This window comes from Fringilla coelebs (assembly GCF_963513975.1).
Source record: "Fringilla coelebs genome assembly, chromosome: 7".
NCBI classification, from domain to species: domain Eukaryota; kingdom Metazoa; phylum Chordata; class Aves; order Passeriformes; family Fringillidae; genus Fringilla; species Fringilla coelebs.
Window position 1 is genome coordinate 19475311 of NC_140035.1, and position 22414 is coordinate 19497724.

Consider the following 22414-nt stretch of genomic DNA (forward strand, 5'->3'; position numbering starts at 1 on the left):
GAGAGGGCGGCGCCGCGGGGCGGGGAGCGAGGGCGGCGGAGGGATCGCGGATCCGGAGCCCGGCGCGGCCGTAACGGCCCCTCGGTGTCCCGTCATGGCGGGGGCCGGCGCCAGCAGTAGGGACAAGCGGGCGACGGCGGCGCGGCTGAAGGCGGCGCTGGGTGGCGAGAGCGGCGCGGCGGCGGCGGCGGAGCTGCGGGCGCTGCTGGAGCTGGTGCTGGCCCCGGCGGCGGGCCCTGGCGGTGGCGAGGCGGCGGGCGAGGCGCTGGAGTGGTGCCGCTGCCTGCTGTCGGGCGGGGAGCCTTGGGACAGCTTCGTGCAAGCCGTGCGGGCCTACGACCCCGCCACGCTATGCGGCCTGGTTTGGACCGCCAACTTCGTGGCCTACCGGTGCCGGACGTGCGGGATCTCGCCTTGCATGAGCCTATGCGCCGAGTGCTTCCACCAGGGCGAGCACGCCGGGCACGACTACAACATGTTCCGGAGCCAGGCGGGGGGCGCCTGCGACTGCGGCGACAGCAACGTCATGCGGGAGGCCGGGTGAGCGCGGGGCGGGGGGCACCTGCCGGCGGGGGCGGCACCGCGGGCGGCAGAGCTGTGCCCGGGCCGTGCCGGGAGCGCGGCCCCGGCCCGCAGCCGCCCTGAGGGAGGGCAGTAAACGAGGCCCCTGCGCCTCCTGGGCCGCCTGCCTTCATCCCTGGCTGCGGCTCGGACCACGGGCTGAGAGAGGAGTCCGCCGGGGTTCGGCAGGGTGGCTTTGTTGATGTGGGTGTGCCTTTTTATTAGGACGCTCATGCGAATCTTGTTGCCCTTGCACCGAGTGCCAGCCTTCAGGGAAGTTGATAAGGCATGGGAGGCAGTACCTGTCAGCTTCCAGCTAGCAGCCTTGGCCTAACACAGCTAGCCGTGAAGTCAAAATACTTTGGGACAGCATGTGAGCAGATAAGCCAAAGTGAACAGATTGAGTAAGAGGGACGCATTTTTGTGTGATTTCCCAGCCGGCAATTCATTTTGCCACCTTAGCTTTAAATCAAGGAATGTAGTAGCGCTTGGATGAAAACAACAGGGCAGGTTTTTGTGGAAGTCAAAGGTCTTTTCTATTCTGACCCACTGGAGGCAAGACTGAAGTGCCTGGTCAGAAGAGGAGGAATCAGGTACCTCATTAAACCCTCCTTTGTTCTGCTATATACTCAATGGTGAAAGGAAAGATCAGTCAAGCAGTTACTGGATGAAGGTGATACCTAGCCAGTAAACTTCAAATTTTACAACCGAGTGTCTTCTGGAGCTCCTTGTGTTCCTGTTGATTCACCAGCTAGCTAAAGACTTCGCTGGATGACAGTTTGGAGTGCTTGAATGAGGATTCTCTTCTGACAAACCTTCTGGAATAGTCTGTCTTGACTGTCTTAGCCTGGATGAGATGGTATGCTGTTGAATTCTAAGTTGTGGCATACCTAGCAGAAAACACTAGGAACATAGAGAAGTTTCAAAACGTTTTCCTTGGTTATTTTATTTTCTTGGTTTTGCAGCTTTACAGGCTATAACTCTGTATCACTCATTCAGCTTTTGAAGATTCCTTCTCTTTTTGCATTCCTACTTAGAGATTTCATTAATTCTGCTTTTTCTGTTTCTTAAATGTTGTTGCCTTGACTCCAGTTCATTGTGTCTGTAATCACTGCTCTCCTGCTGCAGGCCTTGAGGTGGCTTCAGTTTTTGTTTCTTATGCTTTTTTCTCTTTGGCAATCTGCCTTCATTTATTAATTCTTTTTTGGTGGACTCTTTTCTTATTGATAGGCTTACTTCAATGTCATAATTTTTTTCCTCATTTTGTTTTCAGTAATCTTCAGTGGTTTCAGGTTGCTACTGCTGAAGTGACTCTATTGGTTCTTCAACTTGTGGTGATTCTGCTTTCCTCAGCATCACTGAAATAAGAGTTTCCATTGATCTTGAGAAACAGGAAAAAAATTAATACTTCTTCCACTGTTCATTGTGGAATAGACTTAGGGCTCCTCTTAGTGGCAGGATTTTAACAGAGCACACACAAATTGAGCTACTTTAGGGTGAATATTAAAATGACTTGTGATGCTATGCTCATCCCAGACTGTATAGTGTTCACAGTTGTCTTTTCTTCTTTCAAATAGTTTTCTTCTTGAGGAAATCTGGTTTAATAAAGAAGAAATAAAAAATGCTTGGGGTTTGCATGGGGTTTGCAATGTAAGCAGATGCAAACCCCAAGGGAGTAACAATCTCATTTCTCTGTATCCTACTTATTACTTTTAATGGTAGAGTTTGAGAGTAAAATGTCTTGTTTGTGAGGTAGGTCCCTTCAGGAGTTTTGGTCACTAAAGCTGAAGAATTGCTGAACAAATGAATAATATTTGCTCAGAAACAACACTTGGCGTTGTGCCATAGATTTTCCAGTCCTCTTGGACACATAAGGAGGGCAATACGTGGCAGCATATGGGGTGTCTGCATTTAACATAAGGTCATTTCTACTCATGTAGACAAGAACTGATGTTAAGCCCTGCAATTAAGTGAACTAGAAATTTTGTTTGCTGTGCAGGACAAATAAACTTTAACCAATGTCAAAAAACATTATTGCGTTCACACACACAGAGTTTTACCTATTGACTTGAATTGCTACAATGCAGCATGTTTGGATAGTGTTTTAACTTTGTGTATACAAATCAACTGCACAATTACAAAGGTAATGCTTGGCATGTCAAAGTTAGGAGGCCTTCACGGTAGACTTAGGAAACTGGAGTTTGTCTAGCCTGATATAACCTTGGCCACTACAGCCTAGGCTTCTATTAATAGCAAGGGAATCAAATGTGGAGCCTACTTACAAACTTTACCTACCATCTGTCTGCTCAGATACAATTTTGTGTAGATGCTGTATATGAATATTATAGTAGCATTCTTTTGTTTCTGTTCTTGTTATCTGGTCTTCATATTCATAATATTTATTTGATGCAGCTCAAAAATACTGTTCATGAAGTCTTAGTTAACTGATCTGCTGTAAAGGAAATCTCTCCAGTTTAGAATCTGGAATATCTTTTCATTGCCTTTAGGATGGCTAATGTAAATCTAGAAATTGTTTACCCTAGAGTATGAGTGTGTGTTAATCTTGTAGTACTAATTAAATATATAATTTGCTTTATAGGGATACCTGAGTGTTAGTTTTTTATTTCTGGTGCCTTTAAAAAAAGAAGCTGGAATATAGTGTGATAGGTGGATACTGATTTGCCTTAAGTACCTAGGTTTGCTTTGGGTACCTTGCGTAGTTCTCATTTGTTTTAGAAAAATCAGATTGTCACATTTTTTAACCTTTTGATTTCCATGCAGATTTCAATGTTTTTGATGTTTAAGTTAATTGCAGTTGGACTGATCTACTAGAATGTAATGTAGACTTCAGAAAACATTCAAGTTTGTAAATGTAGCTGCTTGTGAAAGCATTAAAAATTCTACCTGTGGCAAGTTTGAATAGATTTAAAAATCCATTGATATGTCAGGAGGCGGAAATAGTTTGTGGTTGTCTCCTATATGTTATCTAGCTATTTGCAAATGAAATCTAGCAAGTCCTTCAGAGGTAATTAATAATGAAAGTGATAATTATGAAATTAACTTGAAGAAAGCAGTATGCCATATAGTTATTATAAGAGTATAACTAGTCAATAATCTGTTACTGCTGAGTACCATCTTGTTTCTATGGCTGTCTTGTTCTGATTCCCCTCTAAGTTTGTAGACAATTACCTGACATACTAGAGAGCCTCAACACTTTGCCTATTGTGTGCTGCCGTGTTCTGTTTCAGAGTCTGTCAGTTTGTTGACTTATTTGTTAAATTAATCATGTGGAAAGCAGATGTTTTAGTACTGCCTTACAGTACAACAGGAATAATACCTTCACCAAGGGTTGCATATCCTGAAAGGTGAAAAGCCACGTTAAGAATTTTGGTTAATAGGCTTTTGCAGTGATGTTTGTTGTTTATTTCTTGGTAGTTGTGGCAGCCAATGGCTCCACTGACACAGTGTTTTCTTCTCTTATCTTACATTAAAGGGATTAAGGTGTTGCCCATTTACACTTGCAACAGTGGGCTGTTCCTTCATCCAGTAACAAATCCTATAGTTGTAAGAAAGGTAACTCTCACAGGTTGGTGGTATATGCTGTGTGTTCAAAAGCACCTTCAGGTACCTAACTCTAAACTTCCTGCAGTTCTGTCTTTACTGATCCCTGCTTATCTTTCCACAATAGATCAGACTTCTGTCTGTTTTCTTTTTTTTTTCATCATAATGTCTGTGTTGGAGACAAATATATCTGTTGGCTCTACTGTGATCCCCTTGTGAAAAGGCTGGACAATTCTCTTTGCCTTCTCTTGCTGGCAAGTATGAGAAGTATATTCTGTTTCTAAATGGCTTGGTTTTTCCTGCTTTAATTTTTTTAGAAAAGGATCTGATTTTTTTAGTGTTTTAAAATGTTTGCACCCGGCAAGGATTATTGAATATTTTTGTTTAATTTTGGATACCTAATAGGTAGATACCTAATTTTGATGACCTTTGCTATTCTAAAATTCTATCCTTCCTTTTATTCCTTTTCAGAAATTGGGAGCTATGGAATATTATATTCTATTTCATTTACTTTCTGTAGCTAAGTAAGAGTAAAGGAACTTTTTCATATTCTAGACTTTTAGAAAATGAAAGTCTTTGAAAGGGGAGGCTTTAACAAATAGAATGACCATAAAAAAGGAAGCTTGCTTGTGAGAAAGCTATTATTACTAGTTGTCTTTGGATGCATTCTGTGCATGTTTATCAGGAATGGCCTCTTTTACTATCTTGGGTTGTGGAACTGGGATCCCCTTAAGATCAGAAAAGTCAGATCTGCTTGTGGCTGCATTTTGGGACATACAGGCAATTATTGTTTTACTGGCACAAAGGGGATTACTTGGCTATTTTATGGAGTGTCTTGCAACAGCAAATAAGTTGTTTAGTATATATATAGCATGTTGCTGCTTCAAGGTCATTCCTTCCAGTGTGACTCTATCAATTGTCTTGTTTAACAATTACCAAGAATTCTCAGTTCTTCAGGATCTAGGCTATGTTTGGTAATGCAGCCTGGAAGAGATAAGGGTGCTCTTTGGAACTGTCTTCAAGAAGTTGGTGAAACAGATGCTTTATCGACAGACTGAGAGCCTACAAGTAGCCAACTTTAGCTTAGTATCTGAGTTTTATGAAACCATGTTAAAATGCTGTGTGTTCAGGATTGTTGAGCTGGTACAAATGTTGTTTTGTAGGATCTCTGTCAACTCCATGCAGCTTTTCTGTGACTGAAGTCCTTTGGGCTACCAGGGAGGGACTGAAGAGAAGTCTGAGCTGTAGTGGCTGTTAGCTTAGTGTGAGAGTTTGGATAAATCCATAGTCACGTATGATGGATGTGACTCTTCAGAACAAAACCTCCACCATGTTCATCCACATACAAAGTACAGAAATTCATACTGGGATTCACAAGGACCACAGAATTTGAAGTTACCATGCATTTATAAATATCTGATTTCCTCTGTCCTCCTTCATGCCTCCCCCAGACATAAAGCTCAAGATGATGTATTGCTTCATAGGATTCCACAGTAACACTGAGTACTTTGCATAGAGCTTCATGTCAGGCCTTATCCTTGGAAAGCAAAAGACATTGCAGTTAAGTCTATCATGTCATACAGTCAGCTCTCAAACCTGCCTGACTTGATTTCTTTTAAGTCTCTAATTAGGACTTCATCAGCTTCTAAATTACTCGCTGAGATGTATTCCAAATGGTTAACAGCCAAGTGCTAGTTTTGTATTACTGCCTTCGGAGCTATGACCCGACTAGATGCATTGTTACTTTATACATGCCTCTGGAATAATGTATAGTTGTTTCAAAGTCATCAGTAAGATGTTGAAACTTATCAATATACGCAACTATAAATATGTAGAAGCCTGAACTATTGCTGTGTTAGTTACTGAACAAACTTATAGGATGGTTTTACCCCAAAGGTTTGCTGATAGGACCAGTCTGATATGAAGAACACAGCAGTGCTGTGAAAGCTGAGTTCACAAGATATGACTGCTATGTATCTTGCCTTGCCTGAAATTTGGCTTATTTATTGTATCACTTGTCTGTTGCTTTCTAATTTGCCTTGATATATATTCAATTTAAGAGGAGCTGTGTTTTAGAGCTGAAACACAGCTCTGAAACAGTCTTGTTTAGATTTGGGCTAACCAGTTTTGATTTTCAGTTCCTTTACTTTGATCTCACCAAATTGTAAAGTTGCTTTTATACCTTTCATGGACATATGATCTGGCCAGAATTCTAAGTTCACTACATCAGGGTGGAGTGTTATTTGTCTGGTATATATCTGATCTATATGGAGCTGTCAGTGGATCTGTTGGCAATGGAACAAATGTGATTTTAGGAGTATGTTTAGGGAACACATTCCTAAAGAGCTATTGTTTCTTTGATCTTTCTTAATGACCATATAGGTTGATTCAGATTTCAGGCCATACTTCTTTATCACTTTTACAGTATCAGGAATTTTCTATTTTTAAAATATCCTGGAATATTATCTGACAGCTGCAGGTGGTTTTAAACAATAGAATCTCTGGTGCCTTTCTCTGTAGAGGGTTCTGGTACTAAGCTTTGAAAACAATGAATTTTCTTTGCGTTGAATTAATAGAATGGCTATTACAGTAACGAGGACTAAATGAACTGCCTTCTTCAGGATGCACCTCTTTGTTTCTGCACAATTCCTGCACTGATAATAGCTCCAGCATGAAACATGTAACTACTTTCCAAGAAAACTGCACATTACTTATATATATGCCTTGTCTGTTGGAGGCCTGGCCAAAACTTAAGTTGATACCTGTTGTTAAAATTCACACATCTTGTTCAAATCCTGAAGAAATGGAGGTTGGTTTTGCATTTGTCTAGCACTGTGTAGCTGCTTAGCACTTTGTCATATGAAGTATTTGGGTCAAAATACTACATGCTATATGTTTGACCTGTTTAAATTCTCTTTGGAGAATTTTCTTAACCAGAAAATGTTTTTGTTAACTGTTTTTTGAAAACTTGATTTTTGTTCTTTCAAGTAGATGTACTTGGCCATGTACTTCAAGGTCTCGGAAGTCCATTCTTTCTCATTCTTACTCAAATTTTCTTTAAAAAAAGGCCTTATGATTGAAACTGCCAAATCTACTGTTTCTGATTGATAATGGGTACTTGTAACTAATGAAAATCATCGTAGTTTTGTCTACTATACAGGGTATTTATGTCTCAGGACTAACAGAGAATACTAGGAATGCTCTGCAGAGCAGCTTTGACTGCTTTTTCTTTGAACTGGTGTGCTTCTTCATTTAATGTAGCACTGAGCACCAAGAGAGCTTCCATGAGTCATTGCCTCTCTTCCTGCTGTTCTGCAAAGATTGGAATAACTTCTTATTGTCCAGTCTCTGATATCTAGCCTCCTAACCCAGCCAGTCAGCTTTGTCATGAAAGCTTAAAGGCTGAAAAGATGTCCTTTAAAGTTGTTGGGTTTTTTTCTTGAGAAGCCATTAGTTATTCTGCTGTGTTTCGTTGTCCTCCGCTATTGACTCTGTTGCCTCTATTTCAGAAATTTTCTGGTTAGAAGAGTTAGACTGACATCTTTTCAGTGGACTTTTCCCCTCATAGCAGAAATGCAAGTATTCAGTTTTGCCTATGAGCTCTGTAGCTTGCAGTTTTTATGAAGAGCAGAAGAGTGCTCATTCCTTGGGTCTTGGAGTCAGTACCACATTGATTCACTTTTGGAAGCCTGTTCTGTAGGTGAAAGAAATTTAACTAATGAAATGCAGTTATTAGGGTGTGTGGGGAAAACTTGCTAAACTTAATTTTAATAGGAACAGTAGGTTTATTTCTCTGCGTTTCTTCAGAGTTACCATTGTATTTGCTATTGTTAGGGATAGTGAATTTACATAAAGCAACCCTCCAATATATCAAAGCCCTTTTTCATCCAGATAATTTTCTAATCCTGATTATGAAAATTTTACTTTGTTCTGAGTTAAGATTTCGTTTGATTTTTGAACTGCAATAGCAGGAAAAACGTTTAAACATGTAAGAAATGTAACAACTCAGAAACAATTGTAGCACTCAAAAAGTACTTTGTATCTTGCATCTATTTTGGAGATTCAGAGTATATAAGAGTAGTATGTGTATGCTAGTTTTACAGTGGAGATAGAACACATACTTCTTAAAAAACTTGTGTTGAATTCATATTTATAAAACTTCATTTGAATACTTTATGAAACATTACATGATGTCAGTTATGAGGTATACGGTATGAATATGTATTATACTCTATATATTCATATGAAAATGTATATTGTGTTTTAAATAAGAACTCATCTAGTTTAAATAAGAATGCATCTAGTTTAGGTATGACTTACTGAATTGAAGAATCAAGTAGAGCTTTACTTACTTTGCTTAAGAACTCATTTCCAGCAGTTTCCTTTTGGATTCTCTTGCTTAGGTCCCAGATCCTCGTCCTTAAAAGCTTCTGTCAGAGTCAGGTAATCATAGTGCTGTAGTACTATTAAGAGTGTGAAATTGGGATGCTTTCTTTTGGCAGTCTTATGATCCAGTTTAAAAAACTACTTTTAAACACGGGGAGGCAGGGGACAAAGTAGTGAGAGAAAGTGAGGGTAAAAATAGTCCATCTGTGTATATATGAACTTAGGTCAAGTTTCTGGAGTGTAGCTGCAACTTGAGACACTGTGGGATGTAGTGGATGAAGGACTGATCAAATGCTGTAAAGGTGTGGTCTGGCTGGTACTGAAGGCATTTATCAGCTGCTGTGATAGCTGTGGAGTTTAAAAACTCTCCTCTGAAGTGATGGAATTGCCTCCACAGTGAGCATTGTATCTACTTCTTGCGCTGTTTGGTCAGGATGGCATTTTCCTTCGTGTCTTTGTTTGAGATTTTGGTTTGTTTTGATCCCTGTGTTTTGTTCCCTGACAGGTTAACAAGGAAAGGGATGATGACAAAAGATTTGGGGATTTCAGTGTGATTTCCAAGGAGACTGGTCTGTGAGTTTTGGTGGATTTAAATTGGTCCAGTGAAATTTGTATATATTCTTATAAGAAAATAACTTCTGCTGGCTTAGCTTCTGAGCTGGTTTAACATAGGATCAGTCAAGTGCCAGTGCTAGAACAAATAAGAGGGCTGAAGACAGAGTTGTGGCAGGACTGATCTAGTTTGACTAGGCTGTGAAGCTGTAGCCTAAAGGAGTTATTTTACATGAAGCCACTTGTAAAACACATTTTTGAAATTCACAGTAGAATTATTAAAAATGGAAATAGTAGGAAAGAATGGAATAAATCTGGAAAGTTTGACATTGAAGTTGTTCAGAAGATATTAATGCTGCTTATGTTTATAACAAATGGTATTGCTTACTCATGTAGATGTCAGCAATGGTCTGCATTTCACAAATAAGATATTAATGCAGTGTAAGAAGTGTCAGATTTTTTAAAAAAATCATATGGAGAAAATTCTTTGTTAAACTTAAGTTTACTGTTTGTTCTCTCCTTTTGTTAAAATTAATCTTATCTTTTTGGGAAAAAGTGATTTCAAAGGTAGGAAAATACATAGAAAATCAAAACCAGAATATAGTTTTGAATCAGAGAAAAGAATATGGAATAAAGTTTATGGGTTTTGTCTTCACATGGACCTGTATTTTAAAATTTCCCTGCTAGACCTTCAGATGCATAGGGCTTGAATATTTCTGTCTATTGAATTGACATTGTCACTGATACACTAATTCTTAAACATCATTCTAGTATAGTAGTAAAAATGTTTGAAGACTATATAGTACAAGAAATATGAAGTCCTAAAAGATTGGATAAGAACTACAGTCTTGTTTGAAGCAGTATTTTGCAATATTGAGATCAAGTTAAAAAGCTTAGATCAAGGTGATCTGTCAGTTACCTAGTCAGTCTTCCTCTTGGTCATTATTTTTGAGCTTCTTCAGAACAAATGCATTTCTTATCTAGATTATATCCACCTTTCATTGCCCCCATTAGACATTTCTGCCTGCTTCAAGTGCTGGATTTCGTGGGCTTGATGGTACCAGGAGAGATCTGGGCAGTGCTCCTTTTTGTTGCCTATTTTGGCCTGTTTTGGTAGTCTCAGAAGCATCTCAGAAGCACACATTTATGTAGATGTACAATTCTTTAGCTGATGCTATGGTTTGGAAGTTCTTTCAGAAGTATATAAGGAACTGATTATGGGATAGCTTTGGCCGCTGTTTGTCCAGTGCCCATGTAACCCATTGAGGACTTTGTCCAGGTATCTCTTTTGGCCTGTATAAGAAATCCCAGCTTGTTTCTTTCTATGCATAGCTTGGGGTTCAGTCTCTTCTTTAGTTAAAACAGCTGTTGTCCTAACTCTGAAGACCTTCCAAGTAATTGTCTGGCATTTTGGTTAATATTCATAGAGGAACTAATATTACATTTTGCTCTAGAACTTTGGGTAATTCTGGTCTGTGCTACTTTAGCACTGTAGCCTTTCAACCATAAATACAGAGTATGGTGCCTTTTCTAAAATTACATTGGTGTTCCTACTTTAAGATTTAGGTATCTAGAAATTGTTTCCTGTTTGAAGCTGCTGTGGTTTATGCATGTAACAGTGAAAGAACTTTTCCTTACAGGGAATCGAATCTGGGTCCTTTCTTGGTCTTCGAGGATCTGTGTTAATATAGCAATAATAGCAGACTTTATAATTCAATAATCCTTTCTTGATACTCTCAAGAAACAACATATTCATAACTTTGATTTTCAGGATATGTAAAATTTGGGATGGTTATTTCATGACCTGAGATTGGTACAGTTGGTTAGAGCATGGTGTTAGTAATGCCAAGGTAAGGTCATGGGTTTGGTTCCCGTAGGCACCATTCACCTCATAGTTGCACTCCATGATCCTTCTGGGTCCCTTCTAACTCTGACTCTGCTGTGATGGATTCAGAGCCTCCATGTCGACATAGACTTCATGGGGAGCAGAGCTTATTTTCTGTGGAAGGAAGCCTTGAGCTTAGCAGAAACTGGGATTCAAAATGACTTCACCTGTGTGTTTTGTTACAGTGGCTTCTTTAGCTTGTGATCATAACCAGTGAAAACATATTTTGACAGAATGTAAAATGTATGGGGGGGTGGTGGGCTGTGAAAGAGTTTAGAGTGCACTGTAGTAGTTTCTTCCTTTTGTGTCTTTTAGATCTTTATTTACTTTTGATCCCTTGTTAGAAGGACCATGGTGAAAGGAAAGCCAATTACTGTAAAAGTGTGAAATATCCTGATTTAGCATAGATGAAGCCACATTTGTCATTTATAGCAATTCAGGTTTCTTTATGTGGAAAAGATAAATTTTGGATGACTAAAGAGAAAAAATGAATGACTTTTACAGGCCCCTTTGAATTCCCTGCAGTTGCAAATTGTGCTGTTTATCCGTACTTGAACAATTAACATGGAATGACTTTTCATAACTTCTGTGAATGTAGTATGGAAAGTGGAAGGCAAAAGTGAACACTATTTATTTGGACATTAATTAACAGAAAGTTGTCAGTCATCACCGAGCTCTTTCTGTTGCAAGGATATATTTGGTGTATATACAAATAGCAAATCATCTGGCTAGTACTGTCCTTCTGCACCTTTTCTTTATAAAAAATCACATTTCTGATGTGCAAAAGCAAAAGAGAAGCTCCTAATCTTTAATCCTGTGAATTTGCTAGCCATTTTTGTGAATTGCCATTTTAGCTGTTGGACTGGTATTGTCTTTTTTTTTTTTTTGCCTTTTTTTCTTGATTCACCTACTTTCTTTGTGCCTTTCTTCTATTTCCTTCTTCTCTTGAAGATGATTCTTCAGTGGTCCTCAAAGAAGAAAGGCTTAAGTTTTAGAAAGTAACAGGCTGCTTCTGGAAACAATGGCATAAATTTGGAAAACAGTTTTCATAGTCAAACAAAGCTGTATTATTTTCTCAATTTTTTGTGCTGAAAAATTATTACTAAAATCTAGTGAATCTTTTCAGTAAAAGTTTATTCTTGTGTGATGTATTTTTAGACTATTCTTTGTTTAGTGTGGTTTTTGACGTGGGTAAATAACTCTTTGATGTTGGTATATGTCCTTTCTAAAAATAGCTTGGGAGTTGAAAAGTATTCAGTGTCCCTTGAGTCAGGCTCATGTTTATTGAGTAGGAAATCATTCTGTCTGCTCTAATGGGGTTTGGCTCAACATCATGTCACTGTGCATTAGCCAAGCCTCAGCTACTACCATGCAGGAATTTTCCAAAGAATAAATGTTTTCTTTTCTTTTTAAATGAAAGAATTTTGTAAGGATTTTGTAAATCGTCATTGGGGTACATTTGAAATACACACTGATCCTGCAAAGTCTTATGCCTTTTAAAGTTGTTTTTATTGTCAAAAGACATTTTAAAAAGTTATTGTCTGAATGAGGACTTGAAAAATCAGTCCAACCTCTGATTGTGTCACAGAAAGTAGAAGAAAGTCAGTGTTCTTCTGATTGTTCAATGGAAGATACTTCTGGTACATATGGGAAGAAGCTGAGATGTTAGATATGTGAACTTTGAGCAGCAGAAAAAAAATTGGCAGCTTTATAATTCTCTGGCCTCAGAATCAGAATGGGCTTGAACAGAGTAATTGGAATTTCAGAATACCATTTCCATACCACCTTTAATGTAAAAGCATCTACTCTCTGAAAAATGGAAAAAGAAATGCTTTTCTTAGTATATGTTAACACTGCTGAGCTGTGCTTGGCTAACATTTTTCTCATCTGTTTTATAGGTTTTGTAAAAGACACCGGATTAAATCAAACTCAAATGTTCCATGTGTTCCAAAAGACTTGTTGATGATGTCAGAATTAGTTCTTCCACAGTTCATCTTTAGTCTGATTCAGCATTTAAGAGAGGGATATAATGAGCCTGGTATGTTTTGAATTTGCATGTATCTAGCATATCTTACCATGCTGTTAACTCTTGCTTTGCAGTCTATGAAGAGACAGTACATTAATGCTATCCATAGTTTGTGTAATTGTATTTTGTACTTCTTTTCCTAACAAAATTACAGCCTGACTAGGTAATTTGATTTTATTACCTGCTGGCATGCTTAAATATGTTTAAGGGTTACCTAGCATTGGGTTGAGCTCTTCCAGAAAATGAAGTGAAGTATAGTTTGAAATTGATACGTGTGAATTTTAGAGCATTATGAGTATATAAATTATTTTCATTTGCAATGGTTGTAACTGTTCTGCTTGTGACAGTTTTGGCTGAATTATATTACATCTACACCAAAAGTTCTTCTTATGTGGTTTCAGCTCTTGATCTGCCATCAGAGAAAGACCTTCATAAAATTCTGCAGGTTTTGGAGCCTCATGTTTCCTTCCTAGAAGACTTGACCAAAATGGGAGGTGCAATGAGATCAGTTCTTACCCAGGTTTTAACTAGCCAACAATTCTACAAAGATCTTAGCTCTGGTATGTTTGTGTTATTTCTAATAATTAGATTTTTAAACTATGAAGCATTAAGGGCATAAGTTTTGTTCATAACTTCAGTTTCTGCCTGTTTTTATTTGACATCTCAAAAGACAGAAAAAAGTGTATTTTTAAGGCTCTTACACTGATCGGAGGGTGAGCCTCAGGAGTGATTAGAAACATTTGTTATTAGAAACATTTGTTATTAAGACCTGTAAGAGCAAACATCTCAAATAAATGTGTCCCAAATAAATGTATAAATAAACATATTTTCAGAAAAGTTTTTATTAGAAATTCATTCTAGCTTAGTACTTCCAAACTAGTCATAACAAGGTTATTTGAAGTGGAATATGTCTAACTCATTTTGGGATCTACTTTCACAGAGGTTACTGGAAGAGACCTGAGTGGCAAAAGGCCGTTGTCTGTCCTGCATTTTGGTGCAAAGCCTTTTTAATTTTTTTTTTCTTAAAATTTGCCCTCACCATCGCCCCCATTATTTGTTCAATCCTGTACCAAATCACAATGAATCTGAAAATGTTGGCCAGTCACAACTAACCCCAAACCCCTAGTGTAAATTAACTCCATGTTGTTTTCTTGTGATTAGGAGTCCTTTTTATAGGTACAGAACAAATAGTGATTATTGTAGTTTTAAATTGCCATAACTGGCTTGGGCAGCAGCTAGTTAAAAAACAGGCAATCCCCAAATCTTTATTTGAAAGGAGGAGCACTTAGTAAAGCTGCCTCAGGGGCAGTTCTCTTTATTCTTTCCTTCCTTTCTCTCTCCTGTCATAGTACTCAAATGGGAGTAATTTAATTATTTCTCTTTCCTATATGTGATGGATTTCCTGATACAGAAATTCTGAAAGGGAATGGGAAGTAAGACATGCTTATCTGGACTCTTGAAATGGATAATATGTGTTATTAAATTAAAACATTGTGGGCCATTTTTTAGATTGCTTGCATAAAGTGTGAAGTATATAAACCAAGGAGCTGCTTTTGTGCTTTAATACTGTTTTATGTATGTATTCAAGGTGTTGGAGAGAATGCATGTGCAAAGAAAAGTCATGAAAAGTACCTCATTGCTTTGAAAGGCTCTGGGTTGGCATTTCCTGAGGATAAAATTGCATGTAATATGCAGGAACAAGGAGCTGGAACTAGCACATTATCTGTTCAAGGTTTGTGTAGAAAAATATTGTAAGAGAAGACTTGATTATTGTTGGGTTTTATATAAACTGCTTTGGGTTTATTTTTAAGAAAGCTAATCTTAATGAAACTTAGGGAATTACCTGTTACTTTTTGCACTACCAAATTACAGGACTTTTACTTCTATCATCAAAGCCAAGCATGTTAACTTCTTGTTGCTAAAATGCTAAGCACCATTTTTCCAGTCATAATATTAGTGGAATTTGAGTAGGCAAGATGTCATTGCTCATAGTGAAAATTTGCCACTGCAACAAAGTGCACAGCACTTCTTCTTATGAAGATTCTGTGGATTTTACTTTGTTATTAACAGAAGTCCATCAGAGTTTTTTATTCAATTTCTGAAAGAGTGTTTGTTAACACAGCACATTGAAGTACTGCAATGGCATGGATTTGCAAATCCTGGTTTTGTATTGCTTGGAATTCTTACTCCAACTTCTGTCCACTGCTATATATCTTTTAAAGAAGATTAATGTAGTGTTCTATTTCATATTGGCTTAAATATCTTAAAATACTGTCTTTTCAATATAAGACTTATGAAATGAATCTCTGAACTTTTTTATTTCAAAAGGTTTGGCAGGTGGTACGGCAACACCAGGACAAGGGGATTCTTCAGATGAGGTGAGACGTTTTAAAGAGTGTAATGAACTGCAACAGAATATTAAAGGGAGAGAATGCTTGTAGCCAAATCCCACAAATCTCATTACATATATCTGCCCTACATTGTCCCAATTTTAGTTATTAGGAGCAATGGCGGTGTAAAGGAATAGATCTCATGCCTTTGATTTACTAAGGACCTCTTGAAAAATCCTGAGTTTTGCTAATACTGTTCCAGTTTAATTTATGTGTGTATTGGAGAAGAAACCTGTGTAGGTATTCCAGAAATCACTATCAAGTACATTGGGCTTGATTAAAGCAAACTTAGAGCAGGTGTTAGCAGTTTTTGGCACTTGAGAATCCAGCTGAACTGGTGATAGCAGCAGTGAGAATTTCTCTGTAGATAAATTCCCATGTGTAGACTTGACCTTACTTACCAAACATATGGAGTGGGAGCAAAAAGGAGAGAATCTCATTTGAGGTTGAACTTTAATAAATAAGTGGAAGAAAGTTAAATTCTGGTAGAGTAACTTCATCAATTTTCTCAACTATTTAAAACCTAATTTCACCTAGTAAGCCTCAGCAGACATTTTGGTAGGGTAACATAACAGACTTCAAATAATGTAAAGAGATATCCCATATAAAAACATCATTCCCTCACTGTGGCAAAAGCATTCATGGACTCTGTTTCATTTGATTCCTTGGAACATAAAATCTTGAACAGCAGGACAGGTTTAGAGAGGGCCTTTTTTCTCCTTTTGCAGAAAGGAAAGCATAAGAAATAACAGCCATCCTTCAGATTAATCTTTTACTTAGAACCATCTACTATTGTAGAAGTAAACGAAAGTACTGAACGGTGCAAAACTTTCCCAAGCTGTTTAGTTCCCTGAAAAAGCACTGCTCTGATTTGTTGTCTATGTAAATTTTGTAATCTAGTGTTCCATCTGTGAAACAATGCTACCTTTAGATCTTGGTATGAAAGAACATTTTTAACCTTTCTACACTAATTTTAAATACTGGTGGAAGAAAATTCTGTTAAAAGTGTACTCTTGCCACATTTCTTAATTAATAGCATATTATTTCTTAATTAATAGCATTAATTAATAACATAGTTTTACTCTGCTCTAAGAGAGTATAGTCAGGTATTAAAAACAAACTCTAAATGCCCTGTGTAACTCATATGGGAGTACAGAGGAGAGGAATATTATTTTTCTGATAAGCATTTCAGCTTTCCATCTGCACAGTCTATTTTGACTTTTGGATGAAAGGTGTGAACTTCCTCTTCAGTAATTTGTATTTGTAAAGCAGCTCACGATTAAGAAAAAGATTATAAAATAAGTAATTAAATTTCTTTACTGATGGTTTTTTCAGGGTAGGGGACTTGAGTTGCAGAGTCCTGCAGTTCATAGTAATATCCCATCAAGTCTGATTTTTTTTCTTGAGAATACATGGCCCCTCTGACTGGGGACTGGGCAGTGGCAACATCCTGAGAACTTAGTGACTCATTCCTGATGGAAGTACCAAAGGTACCCTGTGTTCACAATGACCACAGGATGCCTAAGTATTCAAATGTGTGTCCATCTTAAAATGAATTTTCAGGTGGAGGAAATTAAAGGCTAGACAAAATCAGACCTGTCATTTACACCATACTTGTGGTCAGTCCTTAGATATAAAGTGTGAACAATCTTCTTCCTCAAGGAAAGATAGTTACTTCTTGAGATTCAGGTTCTTTATCGTTCCAGAGAAGTTTGGAAGTAAAGCATGGCATTTGCTTAGGGGAGAAGGTACTGAGTACTTATTTTTAACAGTAGATATCTGTATTAATTATATCTCATTTTATTAGCTCCAGTAAGAATCTTTATTTCTGGTTTCATTAGGACTACCAGTGTTGGCAAAGATCCGTGCAACATTTAGTATAGTCCTGTGATGTCGTGTGCTTCTTTAAGATGCAGTGTTAGGTTTTGTGAAGTGGTGGTGGTGATGTTTTTAGCTTCTATTACATTTTGGAACCATTGCTGTTTAGTTTGTGGAGTACCTTGAAAGCTTCAGATGACAAGTGCCTGTGTAAAATGTTTCTGTTATTCTGTAGGGAACAAGCAGTTAGAATTGGTCTCGTATAGGTGTCAAAAATACTTTATTCCTGCATCAAAACTTTAAATTGATTAGAAGGTATATAGCTAATTATATATGTTGCCAACTTTGATACACATTATGTTCGCTGATATTTTTTCTCTGAAACAAAACCCAACAAACCCTACAAGTGGATAAGGTAAAATCTTAGATGTGCAAAGGTTAGAAATTTTGTAGTGTTAAACTTTTGTAGCAATCAGTTTTAGAAATCAAGGTAACTAACCTTACAAAATAAATGAAATAAATGTGGATGATGTCTTCCTGTAGGGGGAAAAAGACAATTTAAAAAATTGTTTTTCTCTGAAGGGTTGCACACAATGCGTGATTCCTGTAAACAGTAAAAGTGTTTTTCTTTTAAGAATATATTGAAGGCTTCTCTGTTTTAGTTTGGTAGTCAAACCAGAATTTTGAGAGCATGCAATCTCTTGGCAATAAGTTTCTAAATATATGGTTGTCAATTTTTGAAATTCTTCCTCTACACCAGGAGGACCAGGATGGTAGCCAAGGTGTGGGAAAGCGCAAGAGGGTGAAACTAAGCAGCACCACCAAAGGTATTTATAAAGTACTGATCTCAGTTTATCATGTTTGCTTTCTGTTTGTCTTAAAAATATCCAGAGTTACTCAATTCACTTCCCAAGCGCTGTAGTGCTGCATGTGACAGGTATTAAACATAGCAAAATCTAAAAATGAGTAGCAAGTGAAAATGTGGTAATTGGCAGATTAGATTTCCCTTGAGTGAGTACCTCTGTCTGGGACTCTGACCATTTTGTCACCTCTGTGTTGTAAGCTGACCTCCAAAAATTCATTCAGTTTTCACTGTGTGCCTATCAAGGCTGCAATATAGCTTTTCAAAACAGGTGTTTGATGTATCGTTTGATGTATCGTTTGATGTATCTGTTCTTAACAAATTTTTTTTATTGTGCCACTGTGTAGTATGATTGTGTTTGCAGCCAGGCAAGAATGATTCTTTGTGGTTCTGGTTGGTCTTTTTCTAGTTTATCAATGTTTAAGGTAAAATACTTGAATGAAGTCTCTCTTGAAACCACTCCATTGTTTTTTCTAGCTTGAAATTAGTCCCTTTTGCTGTTTCTAGTCCAACATGAGTAGCATTCACATTGAGGTCAGTGCAAGTTTTAATTCAAGAGTAACCATAGGCTAGACAAGGTAGTTCTATTATGTGCTTGACATGTTTCTGTGCTAAAAATTGTTTAATAATATTTAAATGCTATTGTTAAATAAAGAAGACTTTTTCGGTTATAGTTTTTTTTTTATGAGTGTGAGGAGACTGACATAGGAAGTGCAAAGAATTGAAAGCCTTGAGAAAAGAATATTTGGGTAGAGGAATTGTAGTGAAAGTTGGAATAAAGTTTCGGGAAGGTCTCTGGAATGAAAGTTCGGAGCCTGAGTTTTAAATGCAGAGGTTCATGAATCAATGAAATAGTATGATGTGAGGAGTATGGGAAAGTAAGATTGATTGTTTCTAGTGTTTCCAGATTGAAGAAAAAATTATGAGAAAGCTGAAAAAGCAGAGAACTAAATGTTCTAGCAACAGTGTTGTTTAGAGGTGCTCTTAAAAATGGCATGAGAAAGATTGTGGTAGAGATGTGGAAGAGGCAGTAGTTTTGGAGAAATGCAGGAAACATAGAGGCATCCAAGGAAGGTTCTCTTACTTGGATTTAAGAGGCTGTTAGCTTGTCTAAAAGATGAGTTAGAGTCCGGTAACACAAGAAAAAAATGCTGCTGTTCTGATGCATAGTAACTAATTAGGGAAAGAGGCAGGGAGGAAGCCCAGATTTAGAAGCATCCTGATCAGAAAACCAATATCAACAGTGGCATTTCAGGATAAGTGATACTTGAATTCCACATTTCCTTTTTCCCCCAGGATTGTAGTCTTCCTCCTCTGAGGCATCCCAACATGGACTATGACCATGATATTGATAGCTCCTAATATCTGCCCCAGAGGAGGGAGACTGCCAAGGGGGGAAGGGTAAGTATCTGTTTTTATTAAATATCAATAGTTTTCTAAAGTTTTCAGTATTCATATTTTATGTCCAATAGGGTATAAAATAAGGGTATAAAAAGGAAATTTTGGAAAACTGAGTATTGAATAAAAACAGATTTACCTTTTCCATATAAGCAAACTCCCTATCCCATCCTAGCTCTGCAGTGGTACAGTCTTCATTGAGGGTTATATACTGGGGGTATATTGGAATGCTACATCTTATATTCCAGAGAGATATTTACAACGCTCTGTGAGGTGTTTTGTGGCACAAAGAAAGAATAAAATATTTCTTTAAAGAAAGTACAGTTTTTAGGCTGAGGTTCAGTCATAGGGGTATGAGACTGAGTACTGAGAATTTTTTTTTACTTTGTTTTAAAGCCTCATCCTGCATCCATCTGAAATACCAGATGTTTTTTAAACCCAGAGTCACTATTTTTTAAAAAATAAATGTCAAATCTAGTGATGCTTTTCAGAAGAGTGGAAACATTAGTCCCAGTGTTCTTGATAAATTTTCCAGGTTTGGTTAAGAGCATTCTGCCTACTCAAATTATATAGCAGGTGTAAGCAGATGTGTACTGTTGTGTCCCTGCCTGAAACTGCTGTTTGAAGTATTGGATATGCACTGTTCACCTATGCTCTGTGTCAGAGAAAGCTGCACACTCGGTGACAGATACAGTGCTATGTCATCTCCATGCCTGGTGTTCTCACTCAGAAGCACTTGGCATGTAACTAAACTTGTGTTCTCTGTTCTGTGGACAGAGGACTTCAGTCTTGCATGGTTACCAAGCTTTCGTGGGCAGTCAAATCACACATGCAACTTCATAACAAGAGATGAGGAAGAGAACATAAATGAGCTTCATATGTTTGTTGCTGTAGGTGATGTGTAATACCTTACAAATTAGTTTGTTATTTATTAATATTACAAAATATTGTTATATTAAAATATCTTTTCTGGTTCTGTGAAGGTAATGTTTTATATCAGTGCTTGTCAAATATATTGAATAAAACATATTCCTTTTTTTGGTGACTTGCTTGAGTCTTGAGGAGAACCCTAAAATTTAAGTCTGGGAAAATTGGTTACTTGCCTGGGGGAACTCTGGCACTTGGTAATGGTGGAAAATTGAGGTAATTCCTCCTTAGGAAGAGCACAAATGTCTGTCTTGCCTAGAATAGGCACAAAGCTATCCAGTGCAGTCTCTAAAGCTGTCACACTTCAATGAAGATGTGAATCTTCAAGGCCAGATGATGTTCAGTGTAAATACTTTTGCACGTGTGCAGAGGGGAGCACTTCATACACTCCTGTTGGAATATGTGATTTTGTGTGGAGTTAGATATCCTCAGGTGTAGTTGATTTCTAGGTATAGAGAAGTAGTAGTATTATTACTTTCTTCTTTAGTACTCATATGTTACTGGAGTGAACACCACCTGTTGTAAAGCATAAATATTCAACCTCTTGAAAAATGATTATAAAGACTCTTTATATTTTAGTTTTTTAAAATCAGAGTTAATATGATTCATGCTCTATCAAGTGATCATTTAATGCATTTTTTTCTAGCAAAGGTCAGATTGCAGCTTTGCAATCAGGAAACTGATCTGCTTGAAAACACAGCTGACAAAATGGAAAGATCCTGGACTTGATTCCTATGTAGCTCCCCCACAGGAATCTACTATCAGTATGAGTAAGGGGGCAGAGGGAATGGGCAGAAAAGGGGAAAGATGAGACTGTCTCTCCTGCTACCATCAGGAGCTAGTGCCTCCTGATTATCTGATTATGGTAATTTTTGTATTAAAAAACCCCAGCAAACAACTTAGTGGTTGGTCAATCAGTGCATGTATTGCTTTGAAAGTAAGAGTAAAGGATACATTATTGCTTCTATTTATTTTCTTTAAAGCTTGGTAAAGTGTTGTTTAGGTAATAGCATTAATCACTTACTCATAAATTGTATTTTGTTTTGGTATTTTAACTTCAGTTTAGTAGTAGTCTGCAGTGTTTCCCTTGGTTAAGTAGTTGTGTAAATATTGTGCAATTTGCTGTCATGCAGGATACTCAGTGCAGCTGTTACGGTAAGGGGATGTGATTCACTGCAATCAATGAAGTTCGTACTTTGTGGTAGAATTGTACTGAAAACTTTCACTGGCTTCTCTGGGACGTTCCTTTTATAGCTACTGACACTCTGTATTGGTGATCTTCATTTTCCCAGTGTTTAAAAGAAATTATTTACAGAATGAAGCAAGATGTTCTTAAATTTTTCTTCCTGAATTTTTATATGACTGCAACAGCACTATTATTGTTCTTAGTTTTATTACTTACTGCATTACACATGCCCTGCTTCAACTTTTTATGCAGATCAGTCTATCATGGATGTTTTGAAGCATAAATGTTTTCTAGAAGAATTATTATTTTGGACAATAAAATACGAGTTTCCACAGAAGATGGTGACTTTCTTACTCAACATGCTACCAGATCAAGATTATAAGGTACTTGGCCTTATTTAATTCAAACTTAAGTATCTTTTTATATTCACATACTTAGTGTGTATTATCCCTTGCAGGACACTATGTATACTTATGTTTGAATAATAAGCAGTAAAATAATGCAGATCTTTTACCTTGTTTTGAGTATTTTATAAGAAGTTCCTAAGTGTTTAGTATTTGAAAACCAATGTGGAAAAAACAAGATGGATAAATCTGGAGCAGGACTATTAATTTTGATTGATGATTCATTTTCCTTTTTGTCTGTTAGTGCATGTTTGCATGTGTTGGATTTTGTTTCCTTTTATTTTACTTTGTAATTTGTTTTTTGTCACTTAAAACACGTGGATCAGCACTCTATGATTCTGTAGTGTGGTATGACTAGGAAATAATTGCAGTGATTTCGTTCCTGTTTCAATTCTTGTAGTAGGCAATGGTTTTTCCACACAGGCCATTACATTGTGAGTGCTCTTGCTGCAGCTATG

The 22414-nt window shown here is 37.5% G+C and overlaps 1 protein-coding gene across 4 annotated transcripts in view; it reads left to right on the plus strand.

Moving 5' to 3' along the window:
* Positions 1 to 26: 26 nt before the first annotated feature.
* Positions 27 to 22414, plus strand: part of UBR3 (ubiquitin protein ligase E3 component n-recognin 3) — a 104398-nt gene continuing 82010 nt past the window's right edge. For all 4 annotated transcript variants that reach the window (XM_084209585.1, XM_084209586.1, XM_084209587.1 and 1 more), the window contains exons 1-7: positions 27 to 540; positions 12844 to 12983; positions 13373 to 13531; positions 14560 to 14703; positions 15300 to 15349; positions 17940 to 18006; positions 21805 to 21935. In XM_084209585.1, the coding sequence (XP_084065711.1) occupies positions 95 to 540; positions 12844 to 12983; positions 13373 to 13531; positions 14560 to 14703; positions 15300 to 15349; positions 17940 to 18006; positions 21805 to 21935 (1137 nt within the window). In that variant the 5' untranslated portion in view covers positions 27 to 94. The remainder of the gene's footprint in view (positions 541 to 12843; positions 12984 to 13372; positions 13532 to 14559; positions 14704 to 15299; positions 15350 to 17939; positions 18007 to 21804; positions 21936 to 22414) is intronic.